The following is a 21934-nucleotide window of genomic DNA, read 5'->3' as shown; positions in this document are numbered from 1 at the left end:
GCAGGTGTGGTAGATAACGATCCCAGTCCTTCCCATGGGTATCCGCAAACGTCCGGAGCATCTGTTTGAGGGTCCCATTAAACCGCTCGCAGAGTCCATTGGTCTGCGGGTGATAAGGACTGGCTACCAAGTGCTGCACCTGTATTTTCTTACAGAGGCACTGCATAAGGTGAGACATAAACTGGGTCCCCTGATCTGTGAGCATCTCTCTGGGGAACCCTACACGAGAGAATATAGTGAGGAGCGCATCTGCCACCTTGTCAGCCCGGATGGATGACAATGCCACGGCCTCTGGGTAACGTGTGGCATAATCCACAACCGTCAGGATGAAGCGTTTACCTGAGCTGCTGGTGACATTCACAGGGCCTACAATGTCAACAGCAATTCTCTGGAAAGGCTCCTCAATTATAGGTAAAGGGATGAGGGGTGCTCGCTGTACCTGGCCGGCCTTCCCCACCCTTTGACATACTATACAGGAACGGCAATATTCCGCAACATCATTCCCCATATTGGGCCAAAAGAAATTCGGCTTGAGTCGACTTTTGGTTTTACTTATCCCCAGATGGCCTGCTAGTGGTATCTCGTGGGCAACTCTCAAAAGCTGCTCCCGGAAAGGGCGAGGTACCACCAGTTGCCTATCAAGGGATACATCCTGCTGGGGGTCAGTGTGAAGGCTCTGTCTATACAGCCTACCCTGGTTCCATGTAATACATTCCTTGTCCCCCTCCTCAGGGGTCTGACCAGCCCTCTCACGTAGCTTGTGTAGACTCTCATCTGAGTGCAGGGCGTCCAGAAACTGGCGACGCTCTGACTCTGTGCTGGTTAATAGTTTAACCCCTTGACTGGTCTCAGCCACTGGTGACAGGCTGTCAGTCTGCTCCTGTTCCTCTGTAACCCGGACAGCAGGAGGTTCAGGACTCAGGCAACGGTGAGCTTCCTGAAGACTCCGACTGCGAGTTACAGCGGACACGGACACACCACACTCCAGCTTTTGGCGCAGAGCTGTGGGTGTTAACATACTACCACTCTTAGCCACATTATTAACACAGTTAAACTCTACATCATTACTATGTTCACATTCATGGTCTATGGCATTAGAAGCTAGGTTAGAAACAGGTAAATGGTTACTACACATTTCAACAATATCACCTGATGCATCATTGTCACAGTCTACAGTAGGCATAGTCCCAAAAATATCAGATGTTAACTCACGTGGGGCACCAGGGATGCCTGTGTCCTCATTGGCATCCTGGATTACATATCTAGAGACCAGACGCCCCAGGTCGGTCCCCAGCAACACATTGGTGGGAATTTTATCCGTTACACCCACGTCTGTCATCCCTCTCCCCGCCCCCCAATCCAGGTACACCCGGGCCATGGGCAATGCAGGGGTGAGGCCTCCAACTCCAGCAACTGTAAGAGTCCGTCCTGGGATGAGATCCTCCGGCTTGACAAGTGAGGGGTGCACAAGGGTCATCTCTGCACCAGTGTCCCTCAACCCCATTGTGACATTGTCACCCACAGTAACCTCCTGTAGGTTGTCACCAACCACCCGCTTACTCCCACCCACAAACAAAACAGATGGTGAAGACAATGTTGGTTTGGTCAAAGGGGTGGTCTTCCTCTTCTCAGGGCATGTAATGCTGATGTGCCCCGATCTGTTGCAAACAAAACACCTGCGTTGGTCTCCCGCTGGCTTAAATGCTGAAGAAGGGGATGCCCCAGAAGCTTTGTGGGAAACTGTAGAAGAGTTAACAGGGGGCTTACCCCCCTTCCATCCTGCAGCTGCAGGTTTCCGTGCCTCGGGCACTCTGCTGGCAGCAAACACATCTGCCAGCTGGGCAGCCTTTTCCAACGATTTTGGCTCCCGTTCTCGTATGAACTGTCGCACCTCCGCTGTACAGGTGTGAATAAATTGGTCCATGGCGATCAGGTCATCCATCTCCTCTAGAGTGGTCACACCCCATCCTCTGGACCATTGTTTCACCAGGTTTAGCAGTTTCCTGGCAAACTCGGCATAGCTATCCGTATCTGTCCGCCTGACAGTACGGAAACGCTCCCTGTATACCTCTGGAGTGAGGTTAAAACGCTGTATCAGAGCCCTTTTGATAGCCTCATAATCGTGCTCCACAGAGGCAGGTAAGGCTACAAACGCCTCCAGTGCTTTGCCTTTAAGTCCAGGGGTAAGGTATCGGGCCCATTCAGCAGGCGGCAGTTGAAATTGCCTGCAGACCCTCTCAAATCCTTGCAAAAAGACATCCAGGTCCCCATCATTCTCCAGGACAGGAAAACGATCCAGGCGGGGCCTAAAAGAAACACTGTCCATGGACTCACTCTGTGATGATGGTGAAGTTCTTTGCTGTTGTTGGAGCTGTATCTGGGCCATCTGCAGCTCATGCTCCCGCTCTGCTTGGCGTTCAGCAAACTCACGTCTACGTTCCTCAGCCGCCCTCTCTGCTCGGGCAGCTTCCAGCGCTGTTTGGCGTTCAGCAAATTCACGCTTTGCTTGTCTCTCCCGTTCTTGCATCAACAGCTGTATCCTAAGGCTAGGATCACAGTCACCGATCTGCTGGAGAATTAGAGAAAAAGAAGTGTCCATACCGCTGGCGCCGCCATGCCCAGCCGGTTGCTGCAAGACATCTCCTATCTGTTCCTCTGAGGCTGGAGGTCCCTGGTCCGGTTCCGCAGAAGGATGGGACTGCACATCAAACGCCACCAGCGTTTGAATTATCTCCGCCTTGTTCTGGCCCGTTGTTATTAGCCCTCTCTCCGCACAGAGAGTCAGCAGATCAGCCTTGGATCTGTTTCTGTATACCTCTGCCATCGTAGCAGTGGTCTCACTAAGCAAACAAAAGATAGAAAAGAAAAGAGGGGGAGGGGAACTGTTTTGTACGTATGTATATTGACTGACAAGTTTTGAGTGCACTGAGTCTCTTGCTTGTGGACTGTAGTATTAGGAATACTTCAGCCCTTAAGTGAAAGGGTTAATTGCTTAAACCAAACACTTAAAGCCTTAACAGTGTAATAAAAAATTATACACTATCCCACCGCTATGCCACCAATCTGTCACGAACCCGACTCACCGGCGTTCACACACTGGGATAACTACTCTATGGAGTCACAGAATTTAGCCCTTAAGCTCCGCCCACTTCCACAAAATGGCGTCCTTACGCTAAATTTACTCCACAGAATTTGCGCCCCAGCCAATCCACTGCCACCACCCACGAGTTACTTACACAAAGAAGGCCGTAGGCACCTCAACCTCACAGACAATGCACCCTGATGATAACTCAGCACATGCACTCACTACTTACACGATATTACAATTATAAACTCACACAGAACATGCAATCGCTTACTACATGGACCATGCTAATAATGACCTCTGGTAACGTGATTCCCTTCAGAGACTCAGATTCTTTAAGGCTACAAGCAGAGGCTTATTAAAAAGTTTTAATTTACATAAAAATGCAGTACACTCAAAGAATTCAATTGTCAGATAAAATGAAAAAAAGGATTAAAAACAATACACATACAATACTTACAAACAGTTATGGAAGTAGAAACAAAAAATTCTTGCTAGTTGAATAGGAAGAAATTCTTTGGCCCGAGGACAGGGCATAAGCATCGATCCAGCCTTCTATTGTCATAGAGTCACCCAGACTGAACACTACTATGTGGCTGCTTCATTAATTTAAGCCCAGGTGATTTTTGACCCCCACCCCTGGCTGTGATGTCACTGTGAGGGGGATTTTTCTACCCCCCTCCCATCAGTGAGCTACTTTTTGGGTCTGGGTTTTTATCAGAATCCCATAACTTTTGATTGGGAGATGGCACAATTGTGCCATGGCTTCCAACCAAACGGGCATGTTATTCCCATTAACCCCATACCAAACTCGGGGTGTCTTAGCCTAATATCAGGGGTGTTCTTCTATTGGCTGCCTTCCATTGCAGCTAATGTTCTGATTTTCAGACCAGGAGTGTGTCTAGACCCCATAACTGTCCTGTGCAACTTGGGACCTATAATTATGAATTATGTCCCAGTTATGGGCAGCTATGATATTCCCCTTTGTCTGAATTTGGAGGGAAGAACATGTAGTCTGTGGCTTCTTTTCATCCCCCACTAACTAGACTACTCTGGCCGAGAGGTGTTAATTTTACCACTTAGGAAGACCATGCTTCTCTGATCAAACATAGACTCCCTGGGGTTTTATAACCACCCTGCCAGGCTCATCTTCTGGCTGATCTTAAACAAATAGAGCCTAATGATTTATAACAGGCAGAATGAAACAACACAAAGAAAGAATAAAAAAAAAAATATATATACAACAAACAAACTGTGGAGGAGTAATATTATTATCACAACACCTCTTCAGAATTTGAAAGTTTTGCCTCCTACTTCAACTCAAACGAGATGAATTTAAAATTCACACACCATTTCGGGGGTAAAAGTATAGATTTTTTGGATGTTACTTTGGAAGCAAGAGAGGATACAGTTCTAATATCCCCCTTCCGCAAACAGGTATCAGTGAACACTATTTTGTTGTCCACGTCGTGCCATCCGAAACACGTTGTGGACAACATTCCGTTTGGGGAATTGATTCGTATCCGGAGAAACAGTTCCACAGATACCACATTTAATCAACATTTAATCGATTGGGAACGTAGGTTGTCAGAAAGAAGGTACAGACCTAAGATCCTGTCCTCTGCTAAAAAAAGATTAAGCAACATACAAAGGTCCACACTCTTGAAAGACAAACCACACAATGCATTACAAAAAAGAGGTTGTGACCCCTATTTCATTCATTACCACATACAGCAATCAGTTCCATCAAATCAAAAAGGTTGTCAACAAATACCTGCCCATTTTGGAACAGGATAATGATCTAAAAACCTGTCTTGATCGAGGAGTACGGTTCATCTCCAAAAAAGCCCCCACCATTGGGTCAATGGTGTTCCCAAGCCTCTTTACATACACTGAGATAAATGCTAACAATTACTCTTGGTTGCACCATGTGGGCAACCACAAATGTGGTCTCACGCGATGCCTATCATGTGGCTTTTTATCAACAACTGACACGTTTTCATCATGTGTAACAAATACAAGTTACAAAATACAAACATACATTAATTGCAATACTTCCTACATGGTATATCTCATCACATGCATCATTTGCAAGAAACAGTATGTAGGATGCACCACAAACCCACTTACAGTAAGGATCAGAAAACATCTTTCGGACGTTTGAAATGTCAATCTAACTAATATCTCTGCGGCTTCCAAACATTTCCGAGATACTCACCATGGGGACACGAGTTCCTTTAAATGGATGGGTATAGAAAAGGTGAAAAGACCGACTAGGGGTGGAGATCATAAGAAAAAACTGATGAATAGGGAAACCTATTGGATGTTTATATTAAAAACTACACAACCGTTCGGACTGAACCTAAGACAGGATTTAATCCTGTGCTATTAAAAGGTCCAGAAATATTATTTGGTATCTTTTCACATCTCTTTTTGCTAACCATAATTTTGGAATAACATATGTTAGCTTAATGTTATAACAGGATTGGTAAATTACTAAGCTGTGTACGTCTGGGTTTGGATACAAGTATTCACAATGTACTACCCTGATAATCAGCATTATACATGTTAAATGTAATTCAGAGTCAAAACTTGTCTGTACATATTAATGTTACATTATATCTAGTTTCAATGGGTTGCATTCTATAATGGCATTCTTCATAATCCCCGGCACTAGGTCGCTGTTGAAATATTTGTGGTGCTATCTATTGCAATCCCCTTCATTTTTGAATATTTGAGCATGAGACGGTGCCTTCTAGACCAAAAACATCAATCATATACACATTCTATTGCATATGTATTCTTCTTTAAACAATAAGTAATAGGGCACTGAGAGCGATCTATGTCTAGTTACAACATACATGTTATGAGGTTCCTAGAGTCAATGTGTTATGCATATACACATATACTTTTTCTTATGTTTGATATTAGATAATATATAATATGTATTAGTGTAACACAAGTACACATTGGTGTTTCTCCTTACTTTACCCTTTCTAGGTTGGTTTTAATTAACTTGATTATGTTTTTACTTACCTCGCGGTTCTTTTGTTGGGATGTCAATCGTCTCGATCATGTGATCTGATCACGTGGCTGTCACGGTCTGTGCCCGTCATGTGGTCCGGTCACGTGGTCTTGACGTCACACGCCCGACAGCCCCGCGAGGTTTTAATAGAGGTAAGATCTTCTTGTAAATGTATCCATGACTAAGCTCATCTGAGCGAAACGCGTTGGATTTACCCCGTGTATCCTTGTATGTGCACACTGCCGTGACATGATTTTAAAGAGGAACGAATAAAAGAATCTTTTTATCCATACCACTACTGTTTCCTGAAGCGCTGGTCTTTCCACATTTTTGCACTATTATACAGTATTTTGCAGTTGTGGTTTCTGGGGGGGGGTATTTTTACTGCACTATGGTTTTTGGCACATCTATGTTTTTGGTTAATAGTGCTGCCCCCTGAATGACAGCGGTGTGACAATGTGAGCCTACAGGACAGAGCCATGGATCCGATCCCCGTGGTTAACACTCGTGGTCCTTTCTTCCAGGTCCTGCATGCTCCAGGCCGAGTCGGATCGTGTCTTGGATCTGTGGGTCAGCGCTGTGCAGCGGAGCATCACTACGGCCTACAATGAAAATAAGCGGGACAGCGGGAGCCTGGTAAGAAGTCACCCCACCCCCCTCAGCGCAGGCACAGGACCTCTGTACATGTATCCTAGAACCCCCCTCCCTCAGCGCAGGCACAGGACCTCTGTACATGTATCCTAGAACCCCCCTCCCCCAGCGCAGGCACAGGACCTCTGTACATGTATCCTAGAACCGCCCTCCCCCAGCGCAGGCACAGAACCTCTGTACATGTATCCTAGAACCCCCCTCCCCCAGCGCAGGCACAGAACCTCTGTACATGTATCCTAGAACCGCCCTCCCCCAGCGCAGGCACAGAACCTCTGTACATGTATCCTAGAACCCCCCTCCCCCAGCGCAGGCACAGGACCTCTGTACATGTATCCTAGAACCCCCCTCCCCCAGCGCAGGCACAGGACCTCTGTACATGTATCCTAGAACCTCCCTCCCCCAGCGCAGGCACAGGACCTCTGTACATGTATCCTAGAACCCCCCTCCCCCAGCGCAGGCACAGGACCTCTGTACATGTATCCTAGAACCCCCCTCCCCCAGCGCAGGCACAGGACCTCTGTACATGTATCCTAGAACCCCCCTCCCTCAGCGCAGGCACAGGACCTCTGTACATGTATCCTAGAACCCCCCTCCCCCAGCGCAGGCACAGGACCTCTGTACATGTATACTAGAACCCCACCCCCCTCAGTGCAGGCACAGGACCTCTGTACATGTATCCTAGAACCCCCCAGCGCAGGCACAGGACCTCTGTACATGTATCCTAGAACCCCCCTCCCCCAGCGCAGGCACAGGACCTCTGTACATGTATCCTAGAACCGCCCTCCCCCAGCGCAGGCACAGAACCTCTGTACATGTATCCTAGAACCCTCCTCCCCCAGCGCAGGCACAGGACCTCTGTACATGTATCCTAGAACCGCCCTCCCCCAGCGCAGGCACAGAACCTCTGTACATGTATCCTAGAACCCCCCTCCCTCAGCGCAGGCACAGGACCTCTGTACATGTATCCTAGAACCCCCCTCCCCCAGCGCAGGCACAGGACCTCTGTACATGTATCCTAGAACCCCCCTCCCCCAGCGCAGGCACAGGACCTCTGTACATGTATCCTAGAAGCTCCCTCCCCCAGCGCAGGCACAGGACCTCTGTACATGTATCCTAGAAGCCCCCTCCCCCAGCGCAGGCACAGGACCTCTGTACATGTATCCTAGAACCCCCCTCCCCCAGCGCAGGCACAGGACCTCTGTACATGTATCCTAGAACCCCCCTCCCCCAACGCAGGCACAGGACCTCTGTACATGTATCCTAGAACGCCCCTCCCTCAGCGCAGGCACAGGACCTCTGTACATGTATCTTAGAACCCCCCTCCCCCAGCGCAGGCACAGGACCTCTGTACATGTATCCTAGAACCCCCCTCCCCCAGCGCAGGCACAGGACCTCTGTACATGTATCCTAGAACCCCCCTCCCCCAGCGCAGGCACAGGACCTATGTACATGTATCCTAGAACCCCCCTCCCCCAGCGCAGGCACAGAACCTCTGTACATGTATCCTAGAACCCCCCTCCCCCAGCGCAGACACAGGACCTCTGTACATGTATCCTAGAACCCCCCTCCCTAAGCGCAGGCACAGGACCTCTGTACATGTATCCTAGAACCCCCCTCCCCCAGCGCAGGCACAGGACCTCTGTACATGTATCCTAGAACCCCCCTCCCTCAGTGCAGGCACAGGACCTCTGTACATGTATCCTAGAACCCCACCCCCCTCAGCGCAGGCACAGGACCTCTGCACATGTATCCTAGAACCCCCAAGCGCAGGCACAGGACCTCTGTACATGTATCCTAGAACCCCCCTCCCTCAGAGCAGGCACAGGACCTCTGCACATGTATCCTAGAACCCCCCTCCCCCAGCGCAGGCACAGGACCTCTGTACATGTATCCTAGAACCCCCCTCCCTCAGCGCAGGCACAGGACCTCTGTACATGTATCCTAGAACCCCCCAGCACAGGCACAGGACCTCTGTACATGTATCCTAGAACCCCCCTCCCCCAGCGCAGAAACAGGACCTCTGTACATGTATCCTAGAACCCCCCTCCCTCAGCGCAGGCACAGGACCTCTGTACATGTATCCTAGAACCCCCCTCCCTCAGCGCAGGCATAGGACCTCTGTATAGGTATCCTAGAACCCCACCCCCCTCAGCGCAGGCACAGGACCTCTACACATGTATCCTAGAACCCCCCTCCCCCAGCGCAGGCACAGGACCTATGTACATGTATCCTAGAACCCCCCTCCCCCAGCGCAGGCACAGGACCTATGTACATGTATCCTAGAACCCCACCCCCCTCAGCGCAGGCACAGGACCTCTGTACATGTATCCTAGAACCCCCCTCCCCCAGCGCAGGCACAGGACCTCTGTACATGTATCCTAGAACCCCCAAGCGCAGGCACAGGACCTCTGTACATGTATCCTAGAACCCCCCTCCCCAGCGCAGGCACAGGACCTCTGTACATGTATCCTAGAACCCCCCTCCCCCAGTGCAGGCACAGGACCTCTGTACATGTATCCTAGAACCCCCCTCCCCCAGCGCAGGCACAGAACCTCTGTACATGTATCCTAGAAGCCCCCTCCCCCAGCGCAGGCACAGAACCTCTGTACATGTATCCTAGATCCTCCCTCCCCCAGCGCAGGCACAGGACCTCTGTACATGTATCGTAGAACCCCCCTCCCCCAGCGCAGGCACAGGACCTCTGTACATGTATCCTAGAACCCCCCTCCCCCAGCGCAGGCCAGGACCTATGTACATGTATCCTAGAACCCCCCTCCCCCAGCGCAGGCACAGAACCTCTGTACATGTATCCTAGAACCCCCCTCCCCCAGCGCAGGCACAGGACCTCTGTACATGTATCCTAGAACCCCCCTCCCTCAGCGCAGGCACAGGACCTCTGTACATGTATCCTAGAACCCCCCTCCCCCAGCGCAGGCACAGGACCTCTGTACATGTATCCTAGAACCCCCCTCCCTCAGTGCAGGCACAGGACCTCTGTACATGTATCCTAGATCCCTCCTCCCCCAGCGCAGGCAGAGGACCTCTGTACATGTATCCTAGAACCCCCCTCCCCCAGCGCAGGCACAGGACCTATGTACATGTATCCTAGAACCCCCCTCCCTCAGCGCAGGCACAGGACCTCTGTACATGTATCCTAGAACCCCACCCCCCTCAGCGCAGGCACAGGACCTCTGTACATGTATCCTAGAACCCCCCTCCCCCAGCGCAGGCACAGGACCTCTGTACATGTATCCTAGATCCCCCCTCCCCCAGCGCAGGCACAGGACCTCTGTACATGTATCCTAGAACCCCCCTCCCTCAGCGCAGGCATAGGACCTCTGTACATGTATCCTAGAACCCCACCCCCCTCAGTGCAGGCACAGGACCTCTGCACATGTATCCTAGAACCCCCCTCCCTCAGCGCAGGCACAGGACCTCTGTACATGTATCCTAGAACCCCTCTCCCCCAGCGCAGGCACAGGACCTCTGTACATGTATCCTAGAACCCCCCTCCCCCAGCGCAGGCACAGGACCTATGTACATGTATCCTAGAACCCCACCCCCCTCAGTGCAGGCACAGGACCTCTGTACATGTATCCTAGAACCCCCCTGCGCAGGCACAGGACCTCTGTACATGTATCCTAGAACCCCTCTCCCCCAGCGCAGGCACAGGACCTCTGTACATGTATCCTAGAACCCCCCTCCCCCAGTGCAGGCACAGGACCTATGTACATGTATCCTAGAACCCCCCTCCGCCAGTGCAGGCACAGGACCTCTGTACATGTATCCTAGAACCCCCTCCCCCAGTGCAGGCACAGGACCTATGTACATGTATCCTAGAACCCCCCTCCCCCAGCGCAGGCACAGGACCTCTGTACATGTATCCTAGAAGCCCCCTCCCCCAGCGCAGGCACAGGACCTCTGTACATGTATCCTAGAACCCCCCTCCCCCAGCGCAGGCACAGGACCTATGTACATGTATCCTAGAACCCCCCTCCCCCAGCGCAGGCACAGGACCTCTGTACATGTATCCTAGAACCCCCCTCCCTCAGCGCAGGCACAGGACCTCTGTACATGTATCCTAGAACCCCCCTCCCCCAGCGCAGGCACAGGACCTCTGTACATGTATCCTAGAACCCCCCCTCCCTCAGTGCAGGCACAGGACCTCTGTACATGTATCCTAGAACCCTCCTCCCCCAGCGCAGGCACAGGACCTATGTACATGTATCCTAGAACCCCCCAGCGCAGGCACAGGACCTCTGTACATGTATCCTAGAACCCCCCAGCGCAGGCACAGGACCTCTGTACATGTATCCTAGAACCCCCCAGCGCAGGCACAGGACCTCTGTACATGTATCCTAGAACCCCCCTCCCCCAGTGCAGGCACAGGACCTATGTACATGTATCCTAAAACCCCCTTCCACCAGCGCAGGCACAGGACCTCTGTACATGTATCCTAGAACTCCCCTCCCCCAGCGCAGGCACAGGACCTCTGTACATGTATCCTAGAACCCCCCTCCCCCAGCGCAGGCACAGAACCTCTGTACATGTATCCTAGAACCCCCCTCCCTCAGCGCAGGCACAGGACCTCTGTACATGTATCCTAGAACCCCCCTCCCCCAGCGCAGGCACAGGACCTCTGTACATGTATCCTAGAAGCCCCCTCCCCCAGCGCAGGCACGGGACCTCTGTACATGTATCCTAGAACCCTCCTCCCCCAGCGCAGGCACAGGACCTCTGTACATGTATCCTAGAACCCCCCTCCCCCAGCGCAGGCACAGGACCTCTGTACATGTATCCTAGAACCCCCCTCCCCCAGCGCAGGCACAGGACCTCTGTACATGTATCCTAGAACCGCCCTCCCCCAGCGCAGGCACAGGACCTCTGTACATGTATCCAAGAACCCCCCTCCCCCAGCGCAGGCACAGGACCTCTGTACATGTATCCTAGAACCCCCCAGCGCAGGCACAAGACCTCTGTACATGTATCCTAGAAGCCCCCTCCCCCAGCGCAGGCACAGGACCTCTGTACATGTATCCTAGAAGCCCCCTCCGCCAGCGCAGGCACAGGACCTCTGTACATGTATCCTAGAACCCCCCTCCCTCAGCGCAGGCACAGGACCTCTGTACATGTATCCTAGAAGCCCCCTCCCTCAGCGCAGGCACAGGACCTCTGTACATGTATCCTAGAAGCCCCCTCCCTCAGCGCAGGCACAGGACCTCTGTACATGTATCCTAGAACCCCCCTCCCTCAGCGCAGGCACAGGACCTCTGTACATGTATCCTAGAACCCCCCTCCCCCAGCGCAGGCACAGGACCTCTGTACATTTATCCTAGAACCCCCCTCCCCGAGCGCAGGCACAGGACCTCTGTACATGTATCCTAGAAGCCCCCTCCCCCAGCGCAGGCACAGGACCTCTGTACATGTACCCTAGAACCCCCCTCCCCCAGCGCAGGCACAGGACCTATGTACATGTATCCTAGAACCCATCTCCCCCAGCGCAGGCACAGGACCTCTGTACATGTATCCTAGAACCCCACCCCCAGCGCAGGCACAGGACCTCTGTACATGTATCCTAGAACCCCACCCCCAGCGCAGGCACAGGACCTCTGTACATGTATCCTAGAACCCCACCCCCAGCGCAGGCACAGGACCTCTGTACATGTATCCTAGAACCCTCCTCCCCCAGCGCAGGCACAGGACCTCTGTACATGTATCCTAGAACCCCACCCCCCTCAGCGCAGGCACAGGACCTCTGTACATGTATCCTAGAACCCTCCTCCCCCAGCGCAGGCACAGGACCTCTGTACATGTATCCTAGAACCCCCCTCCCTCAGCGCAGGCACAGGACCTCTGTACATGTATCCTAGAACCCCACCCCCCTCAGCGCAGGCACAGGACCTCTGTACATGTATCCTAGAACCCTCCTCCCCCAGCGCAGGCACAGACTGGTGGAATGATTGACAACCCCCCTTTCTTAACATCTATAACTTTAGCCGGCACTTTACCAGCAGCATTAACTAATCCCAATTAAACCTGATGTCGGACGACAACCCCACACTTAGCTCTCACATACCGCGCCATTCTAGCATTCACCGTGCGGCGGGACCTCTCCACTGCTGCCACGTCCCTGGCCCCATGCCACACCCTGCGAGGGATAATCTCTGACCACATGAGAACCACTTCAGGGAAATAAGCCAAGATCCTATCTAAATCATTTCGCGTTAAAGTAAGGAGTTCCGGCACCCGCAGAAAACCCAAATCATTACCCCCCGCATGAATTACTAATACCACAGGCCCTGAAGTGGCTCTGCTGATCTCCACCGCTTCCGACAAAACTTGTACCCACTTGTACCCACCCTCCAAAACTTGTACCCACCCTCCAAAACACATCAGCACGTTGAAAACCAAGTTGCCGACCGCCCGGCCGACATGCCGCTCTCTGACCCGCCCAAAGGACATATGAATGCCCCAAGATCCAAACTGTTGGACGAAGTGATCCTGAAGAGGCAGAAAGACAAATAAACAAATTAGAGCAGATCAGGGCGAACATATCTAGCAAAGCATGCAGACCTCCATCTACCTATCCGCATAACCTCAGAGTCGGGCAAGCCCGCTCTAGCCGCCTCAATTGCTGCGCTAATCCTAAACGAATGGGTGCCATATGCGGAGACATCTGAACCAACCTCCAACAAACACTTTTTAAAAACCGACCGAAACTGAAAACACATCAAAGGGGAACCATCCCCGTGGGATAAGAAATTTTCCCCCGGGAGAGACAACGACACATAGGGGGTCATTTACTAAGGGCCCGATTCGCGTTTTCCCGACGTGTTACCCGAATATTTCCGATTTGCGCCGATTGTACCTGAATTGCCCCGGGATTGTGGAGCACGCGATCGGATTGTGGCGCATCGGCGCCGGCATGCGCGCAACGGAAATCGGGGGGCGTGGCCAAACCAAAACCCGACGTATTCGGAAAAACCGCCGCATTTAAAAACCGAAAAAGTGTCGCTTGGGGAGCGCTTACCTTCACCTGGTCCGAGGTGGTGCATTCCGGAGCGATGAGATGACTTTCAGCGCAGCAGCGCCACCTGGTGGACGGCGGAAGAACTACATTCATAAATCCCGGCCGGACCCGAATCCTGTGCAGAGAACGCGCCGCTGGATCGCGACTGGACCGGGTAAGTAAATGTGCCCCATTGTCTTGCGCGAGGGCATAAGGGCACGCTGGCCCAGGTACTGACAACCAGGTACCATGACCCCCGACCATAAAGGTCAGACTTGGACCTTCGCACCTGAATCCTAACACACCCCTGACCCAAACACACATCACCCCCCCCCCCTGCAGTGACCTTCCTCCATGTCACCTCTCCCCTGCACTGACATTCCTCCTCACCCCCCCCCGCACTGACCTTCCTCCTCACCCCCCCTTGCACTGACCTTCCTCCTTGTCCCCCCCCTGCACTGACCTTCCTCCTTGTCCCCCCCCTGCACTGACCTTCCTCCTCCCCTCTCCCCCTGCTCTAACCTTCCTCCTTGTCCCCACCCTGCACTGACCTTCCTCCATGTCCCTTCCCCCTGCACTGACCTTCCTCCTTGTCCCCCCAGCACTGACCTTCCTCCTTCTCCCCCCCTTCCCCAGCGCAGGCACAGGACCTCTGTACATGTATCCTAGAACCCCCCTCCCCCAGCGCAGGCACAGGACCTCTGTACATGTATCCTAGAACCGCCCTCCCCCAGCGCAGGCACAGGACCTCTGTACATGTATCCTAGAACCCCCCTCCCCCACGCAGGCACAGGACCTCTGTACATGTATCCTAGAACCCCCCTCCCCCAGCGCAGGCACAGGACCTATGTACATGTATCCTAGAACCCCCCTCCCCCAGCGCAGGCACAGAACCTCTGTACATGTATCCTAGAACCCCCCTCTCCCAGCGCAGGCACAGAACCTCTGTACATGTATCCTAGAACCCCCCTCTCCCAGCGCAGGCACAGGACCTCTGTACATGTATCCTAGAACCCCCCTCCCCCAGCGCAGGCACAGGACCTCTGTACATGTATCCTAGAACCCGCCCCCTGCACTGACTATCCTCCTCAACCCCCCCTGCACTGACCTTCCTCCTCACCCCCCCCTGCAGTGACCTTCCTCCTCACCCCCCCCCCCCCCCGCAGTGACCTTCCTCCTTGTCCCTCCCCTGCAGTGACCTTCCTCCTCCCCTCTCCCCCTGCTCTAACCTTCCTCCTTGTCCCACCCCTGCACTGACCTTCCTTCATGTCCCTTCCCCCTGCACTGACCTTCTTCCTTGTCCCCTCCCCCTGCGCTGACCTTACTCTCCTCCCCTCTCCCCCTGCTCTAACCTTCCTCCTTGTCCCACCCCTGCACTGACCTTCCTCCATGTCCCTTCCCCCTGCACTGACCTTCTTCCTTGTCCCCTCCCCCTGCGCTGACCTTACTCTTCTCCCCTCTCCCCTGCACTGACCTTCCTCCTTGTCCCCCCAGCACTGACCTTCCTCCTCGTCCACCCCCTTCACTGACCTTCCTCCCCCCCCCAGCACTGACCTTCCTTCTCGCCCCCCCCTGCACTGACCTTCCTCCTTGTCCATTCTCCCCCTGCACTGACTTTCCTCCTCGTCCCCCCCCCTGCATTGACCTTTCTCCTTGTCCCCTCCCCCCTGCACTGACCTTCCTCCTTGTCCACTCTCCCCCTGCACTGACCTTCCTCCTTGTCCCCCCCCTGCACTGACCTTCCTACTCGTCCACCCCCTGCACTGACCTTCCTCCTGGTCCACCCCCTGCACTGACCTTGCTCCTCGTCCCCCCCCTGCACTGACCTTCTTCCTTGTCCACTCTCCCCCTGCACTGACCTTCCTCCTCCCCTCTCCCCCTGCACTGACCTTCCTCCTCGTCCCCCCCCAGCATTGACCTTCTTCCTTGTCCACTCTCCCCCTGCAGTGACCTTCCTTCTCGCCCCCCCCCCCTGCACTGACCTTCCTCCTTGTCCCCTCCCCCCTGCACTGACCTTCCTCCTTGTCCCCTCCCCCCTGCACTGACTTTCCTCCTCGTTCCCCCCCTGCACTGACCTTCCTCCTTGTCCCACCCCTGCACTGACCTTCCTCCATGTCCCTTCCCCCTGCACTGACCTTCTTCCTTGTCCCCTCCCCCTGCGCTGACCTTACTCTTCTCCCCTCTCCCCTGCACTGACCTTACTCTTCTCCCCTCTCCCCTGCACTGACCTTCCTCCTTGTCCCCCCAGCACTGACCTTCCTCCTCGTCCACCCCCTTCACTGACCTTCCTCCCCCCCCCCAGCACTGACCTTCCTTCTCGCCCCCCCCTGCACTGACCTTCCTCCTTGTCCATTCTCCCCCTGCACTGACTTTCCTCCTCGTCCCCCCCCCTGCATTGACCTTTCTCCTTGTCCCCTCCCCCCTGCACTGACCTTCCTCCTTGTCCACTCTCCCCCTGCACTGACCTTCCTCCTTGTCCCCCCCCTGCACTGACCTTCCTAGTCGTCCACCCCCTGCACTGACCTTCCTCCTGGTCCACCCCCTGCACTGACCTTGCTCCTCGTCCCCCCCCTGCACTGACCTTCTTCTTGTCCACTCTCCCCTGCACTGACCTTCCTCCTCCCCTCTCCCCCTGCACTGACCTTCCTCCTCGTCCCCCCCCAGCATTGACCTTCTTCCTTGTCCACTCTCCCCCTGCACTGACCTTCCTTCTCGCCCCCCCCCCTGCACTGGCATTCCTCCTTGTCCCCTCCCCCCCTGCACTGACCTTCCTCCTTGTCCCCTCCCCCCTGCACTGACTTTCCTCCTCGTCCCCCCCCTGCACTGACCTTCCACCTTGTCCCCCCCTGCACTGACCTTCCTCCTCGTCGCCCCCCCAGCACTGACCTTCCTCCTTGTCCACTCTCCCCCTGCACTGACCTTCCTCCTCATCCCCCCCTGCACTGACTTTCCTCCTTGTCCCCTCCCCCCTGCACTGACCTTCCTCCTCGTCCCCCCCTGTACTGACTTTCCTCCTTGTCCCCTTCCCCCTGCACTGACCTTCCTCCTCGTCCCCCCCCCCCTGCACTGACCTTCCTCCTCGTCCCCCACTCCTGCACTGACCTTCCTCCTTATCCCCCCCCTGCACTGACCTTCCTCCTGGTCCCCCCCCAGCACTGACCTTCCTCCTTGTGCTCTCCCCCCTGCACTGACCTTCCTCCTTGTCCCATCCCCCCTGCACTGACCTTCCTCCTTGTCCCCTCCCCCCTGCACTGACCTTCCTCCTTGTCCCCCCTGCACTGACCTTCCTCCTTGTCCCCTCCCCCCTGCACTGACCTTCCTCCTTGTCCACTCTCCCCCTGCACTGACCTTCCTCCTTGTCCCCCCCAGCACTGACCTTCCTCCTCCCCTCTCCCCCAGCACTGACCTTCCTCCTCCCCTCTCCCCCAGCACTGACCTTCCTCCTTCCCTCTCCCCCAGCACTGACCTTCCTCCTCCCCTCTCCCCCTGCACTGACCTTCCTCCTTGTCCCCTCCCCCCTGCACTGACCTTCCTCCTCGTCCACCCCCTTCACTGACCTTCCTCCTCTTCCCCCCCAGCACTGACCTTCCTTCTCGCCCCCCCCTGCACTGACCTTCCTCCTTGTCCATTCTCCCCCTGCACTGACTTTCCTCCTTGTCCCCCCCTGCACTGACCTTCCTCCTCGCCCCCCCCTGCACTGACCTTCCTCCTTGTCCATTCTCCCCCTGCACTGACTTTCCTCCTTGTCCCCCCCCTGCATTGACCTTTCTCCTTGTCCCCTCCCCCCTGCACTGACCTTCCTCCTTGTCCACTCTCCCCCTGCACTGACCTTCCTCCTTGTCCCCCCCTGCACTGACCTTCCTCCTCGTCCCCCCCCTGCACTGACCTTCCTTCTGGTCCACCCCCTGCACTGACCTTGCTCCTCGTCCCCCCCCTGCACTGACCTTCTTCCTTGTCCACTCTCCCCCTGCACTGACCTTCCTCCTCCCCTCTCCCCCTGCACTGACCTTCCTCCTCGTTCCCCCCCAGCATTGACCTTCTTCCTTGTCCACTCTCCCCCTGCACTGACCTTCCTTCTCATCCCCCCCCCCCCTGCACTGACCTTCCTCCTTGTCCCCTCCCCCCCTGCACTGACCTTCCTCCTTGTCCCCTCCCCCCTGCACTGACCTTCCTCCTCGTCCCCCCCCCTGCACTGACCTTCCTCCTCGTCCCCCACTCCTGCACTGACCTTCCTCCTTATCCCCCCCTGCACTGACCTTCCTCCTGGTCCCCCCCCAGCACTGACCTTCCTCCTTGTGCTCTCCCCCCTGCACTGACCTTCCTCCTTGTCCCCTCCCCCCTGCACTGACCTTCCTCCTTGTCCCCTCCCCCCTGCACTGACCTTCCTCCTTGTCCCCCCTGCACTGACCTTCCTCCTTGTCCCCTCCCCCCTGCACTGACCTTCCTCCTTGTCCACTCTCCCCCTGCACTGACCTTCCTCCTCGTCCCCCCCAGCACTGACCTTCCTCCTCCCCTCTCCCCCAGCACTGACCTTCCTCCTCCCCTCTCCCCCAGCACTGACCTTCCTCCTTCCCTCTCCCCCAGCACTGACCTTCCTCCTCCCCTCTTCCCCCTGCACTGACCTTCCTCCTTGTCCCCTCCCCCCTGCACTGACCTTCCTCCTTGTCCCCTCCCCCCTGCACTGACCTTCCTCGTTGTCCACTCTCCCCCTGCACTGACCTTCCTCCTCTTCCCCCCCAGCACTGACCTTCCTCCTCCCCTCTCCCCCAGCACTGACCTTCCTCCTGCCCTCTCCCCCAGCACTGACCTTCCTCCTTCCTTCTCCCCCAGCACTGACCTTCCTCCTCCCCTCTCCCCCAGCACTGACCTTCCTCCTTCCCTCTCCCCCAGCACTGACCTTCCTCCTTCCCTCTCCCCCAGCACTGACCTTCCTCCTTCCCTCTCCCCCAGCACTGACCTTCCTCCTTCCCTCTCCCCCAGCACTGACCTTCCTCCTCCCCTCTCCCCCTGCACTGACCTTCCTCCTCCCCTCTCCCCCTGCACTGACCTCCCTCCTTGTCCCCTGCCCCCTGCACTGACCTTCCTCCTTGTCCCCTCCCCCCTGCACTGACCTTCCTCCTTGTCCACTCTCCCCCTGCACTGACCTTCCTCCTCCCCTCTCCCCCAGCACTGACCTTCCTCCTCCCCTCTCCCCCAGCACTGACCTTCCTCCTCGCCTCTCCCCCAGCACTGACCTTCCTCCTTCCCTCTCCCCCAGCACTGACCTTCCTCCTCCCCTCTCCCCCTGCACTGACCTTCCTCCTTGTCCCCTCCCCCTTGCACTGACCTTCCTCCTTGTCAAGTCTCCCCCTGCACTGACCTTCCTCCTCGCCCCCCCCCCCCCCTGCACTGCCCTTCCACCTCATCTCCAAGCAGCTGGGAATCACAGTCCTCATAAATAATCTCAATCCACATGGAAGAGCTTAGCAGGAAAATGAGGGCCTATATTGTACCTGTTGAGGGTAGTAGGGTGTGTCTTGTTGAAGTGTCCCATTGTGTAGTCGCAGTCTGATCCTCCTCCTATATTGTGACTCTTGCTTTCTCCAGCGCTTGTCCAGGTCTCCAGCTGAATCCCTGGTACAACAGAAGAGAGGGGAGATCTGTGCCCAGGACGCGGTGCTGAGCGTCCCCGGGAACGCCGTGTGCTGTGACTGCCGCGCTGCTGAGCCCGAGTGGGCGAGTATCAACCTGGGGGTGACCCTGTGCATCGAGTGCAGCGGAATTCACAGGTAAGTGGCTGCAGTGGGACCATTGGTGATGTCTCTACATCTGGGCTGGTGGCTATGTACAAACCAAACTTTCCCTGCCCCCCCCCACCCCCGTGAGCCTCCTGTAGGGTATTTCGTCCCACTTTTCACTCTGAACACCTCCATGGGTTCACCCTGTAACCAATCAGTCATCACTGCCCAGAATATGTGCTCCGTATAACTCATACAATACATGGCACTGTGTGCTTCCTACGTCTCACGGGCCCCGATCACATACATACATCACTGTGTGCGTCCTGCCTCCACCAGGCCCCAATCACTTACATACATCACTTTACATACATCACTGTGTGCGTCCTGCCTCCTCCAGGCCTCGATCACATACATACATCACTGTGTGCGTCCTGCCTCCTCCAGGCCCCGATCACTTACATACATCACTGTGTGCGTCCTCCAGGCCTTGATCACATACATAAATCACTGTGTGCCTCCTCCAGGCCCCGATCACATACATACATCACTGTGTGCATCCTCCAGGCCTCGATCACATACATACATCACTGTGTGCCTCCTCCAGGCCCCGATCACATACATACATCACTGTGTGCATCCTCCAGGCCTCGATCACATACATACATCACTGTGTGCATCCTCCAGGCCTCGATCACATACATACATCACTGTGTGCATCCTCCAGGCCTTGATCACATACATACATCACTGTGTGCATCCTCCAGGCCTCGATGACGTGGTCCCTGCTCTCCGCTAAGCCGACACTTCTCTGAAAAGGATTCCCTGCCCGATGTCTGCTCTGGGGAACCCTAGGAGATGCAGTGACCATATATGGATAGAGATCTGAAGCTGATGACGTGGTCCCTGCTCTCCGCTAAGCCGACACTTCTCTGAGAAGGATTCCCTCCCGATGTCTGCTCTGGGGAAGCCTAGGAGATGCAGTGACCATATATGGACAGATGGTGATCTGACCTGATGACGTGGTCCCTGCTCTGCGCTGAGCCGACACTTCTCTGAAAAGGATTCCCTGCCCGATGTCTGCTCTGGGGAACCCTAGGAGATGCAGTGACCATATATGGATAGAGATCTGAAGCTGATGACGTGGTCCCTGCTCTCCGCTAACCCGACACTTCTCTGAGAAGGATTCCCTCCCGATGTCTGCTCTGGGGAAGCCTAGGAGATGCAGTGACCATATATGGACAGATGGTGATCTGACCTGATGACGTGGTCCCTGCTCTCCGCTAAGCCCGACACTTCTCTGAAAAGGATTCCCTGCCCGATGTCTGCTCTGGGGAACCCTAGGAGATGCAGTGACCATATATGGATAGAGATCTAAACCTGATGACGTGGTCCCTGCTCTCCGCTAAGCCCGACACTTCTCTGAAAAGGATTTCCTGCCCGATGTCTGCTCTGGGGAAGCCTAGGAGATGCAGTGACCATATATGGATAGAGATCTGAAGCTGATGACGTGGTCCCTGCTCTCCGCTAACCCGACACTTCTCTGAAAAGGATTCCCTGCCCGATGTCTGTAGAAGCCATTCTGTACTATCATTTCTGGCTTTCAAAGTATTTACTATGGGGACACAGCGCCGGGACACAGCGGGACCTGGGGGGAAAATCCGTGACAATCTCATAGCTGCCCGTGATGTGGGGCAGAGGTAAGAAAAACGGGAAAGTCCCGTCAAAATCGGGACGGTTGGGAGCTATGTGTGCGTCCTGCCTCCTCCAGGCCCCGATCACTTACATACATCACTGTGCGCGTCATTCAGGCCTCGATCACATACATACATCACTGTGCGCGTCCTCCAGGCCACAATCACATACATACATCACTGTGCGCGTCCTCCAGGCCCCGATCACATACATACATCACTGTGCGCGTCCTCCAGGCCCCGATCACATACATACATCACTGTGTGCGTCCTCCAGGCCCCGATCACTTACATACATCACTGTGTGCGTCCTCCAGGCCCCGATCACTTACATACATCACTGTGCGCGTCCTCCAGGCCTCGATCACATACATACATCACTGTGTGCATCCTCCAGGCCTCGATCACATACATACATCACTGTGTGCATCCTCCAGGCCTCGATCACTTACATACATCACTGTGTGCATCCTCCCGGCCTCGATCACTTACATACATCACTGTGTGCGTCCTCCAGGCCCCGATCACTTACATACATCACTGTGTGCATCCTCCCGGCCTCGATCACTTACATACATCACTGTGTGCATCCTCCAGGCCCCGATCACTTACATACATCACTGTGTGCGTCCTCCAGGCCTCGATCACTTACATACATCAATGTGTGCGTCCTCCAGGCCCCGATCACTTACATACATTACTGTGCGCGTCCTGCCTCCTCCAGGCCCCGATCACTTACATACATCACTGTGA

General features: G+C 55.0%; 1 protein-coding gene across 1 annotated transcript in view; it reads left to right on the top strand.

Annotated features, from left to right (window-relative positions):
* The window catches only part of ACAP1 (ArfGAP with coiled-coil, ankyrin repeat and PH domains 1), a 203771-nt gene that overhangs the window by 114012 nt on the left and 67825 nt on the right, over window positions 1–21934 (top strand). Inside the window, exons 11-12 of the mRNA XM_072150122.1 lie at window positions 6635–6746; window positions 19357–19538. Of these exons, the coding sequence (XP_072006223.1) occupies window positions 6635–6746; window positions 19357–19538 (294 nt within the window). The remainder of the gene's footprint in view (window positions 1–6634; window positions 6747–19356; window positions 19539–21934) is intronic.

Source organism: Engystomops pustulosus, chromosome 4 (genome assembly GCF_040894005.1).
Source record: "Engystomops pustulosus chromosome 4, aEngPut4.maternal, whole genome shotgun sequence".
NCBI classification, from domain to species: domain Eukaryota; kingdom Metazoa; phylum Chordata; class Amphibia; order Anura; family Leptodactylidae; genus Engystomops; species Engystomops pustulosus.
Note: the sequence above shows the minus strand (reverse complement) of the source record. Positions and strands in the feature narration are given on the sequence as shown.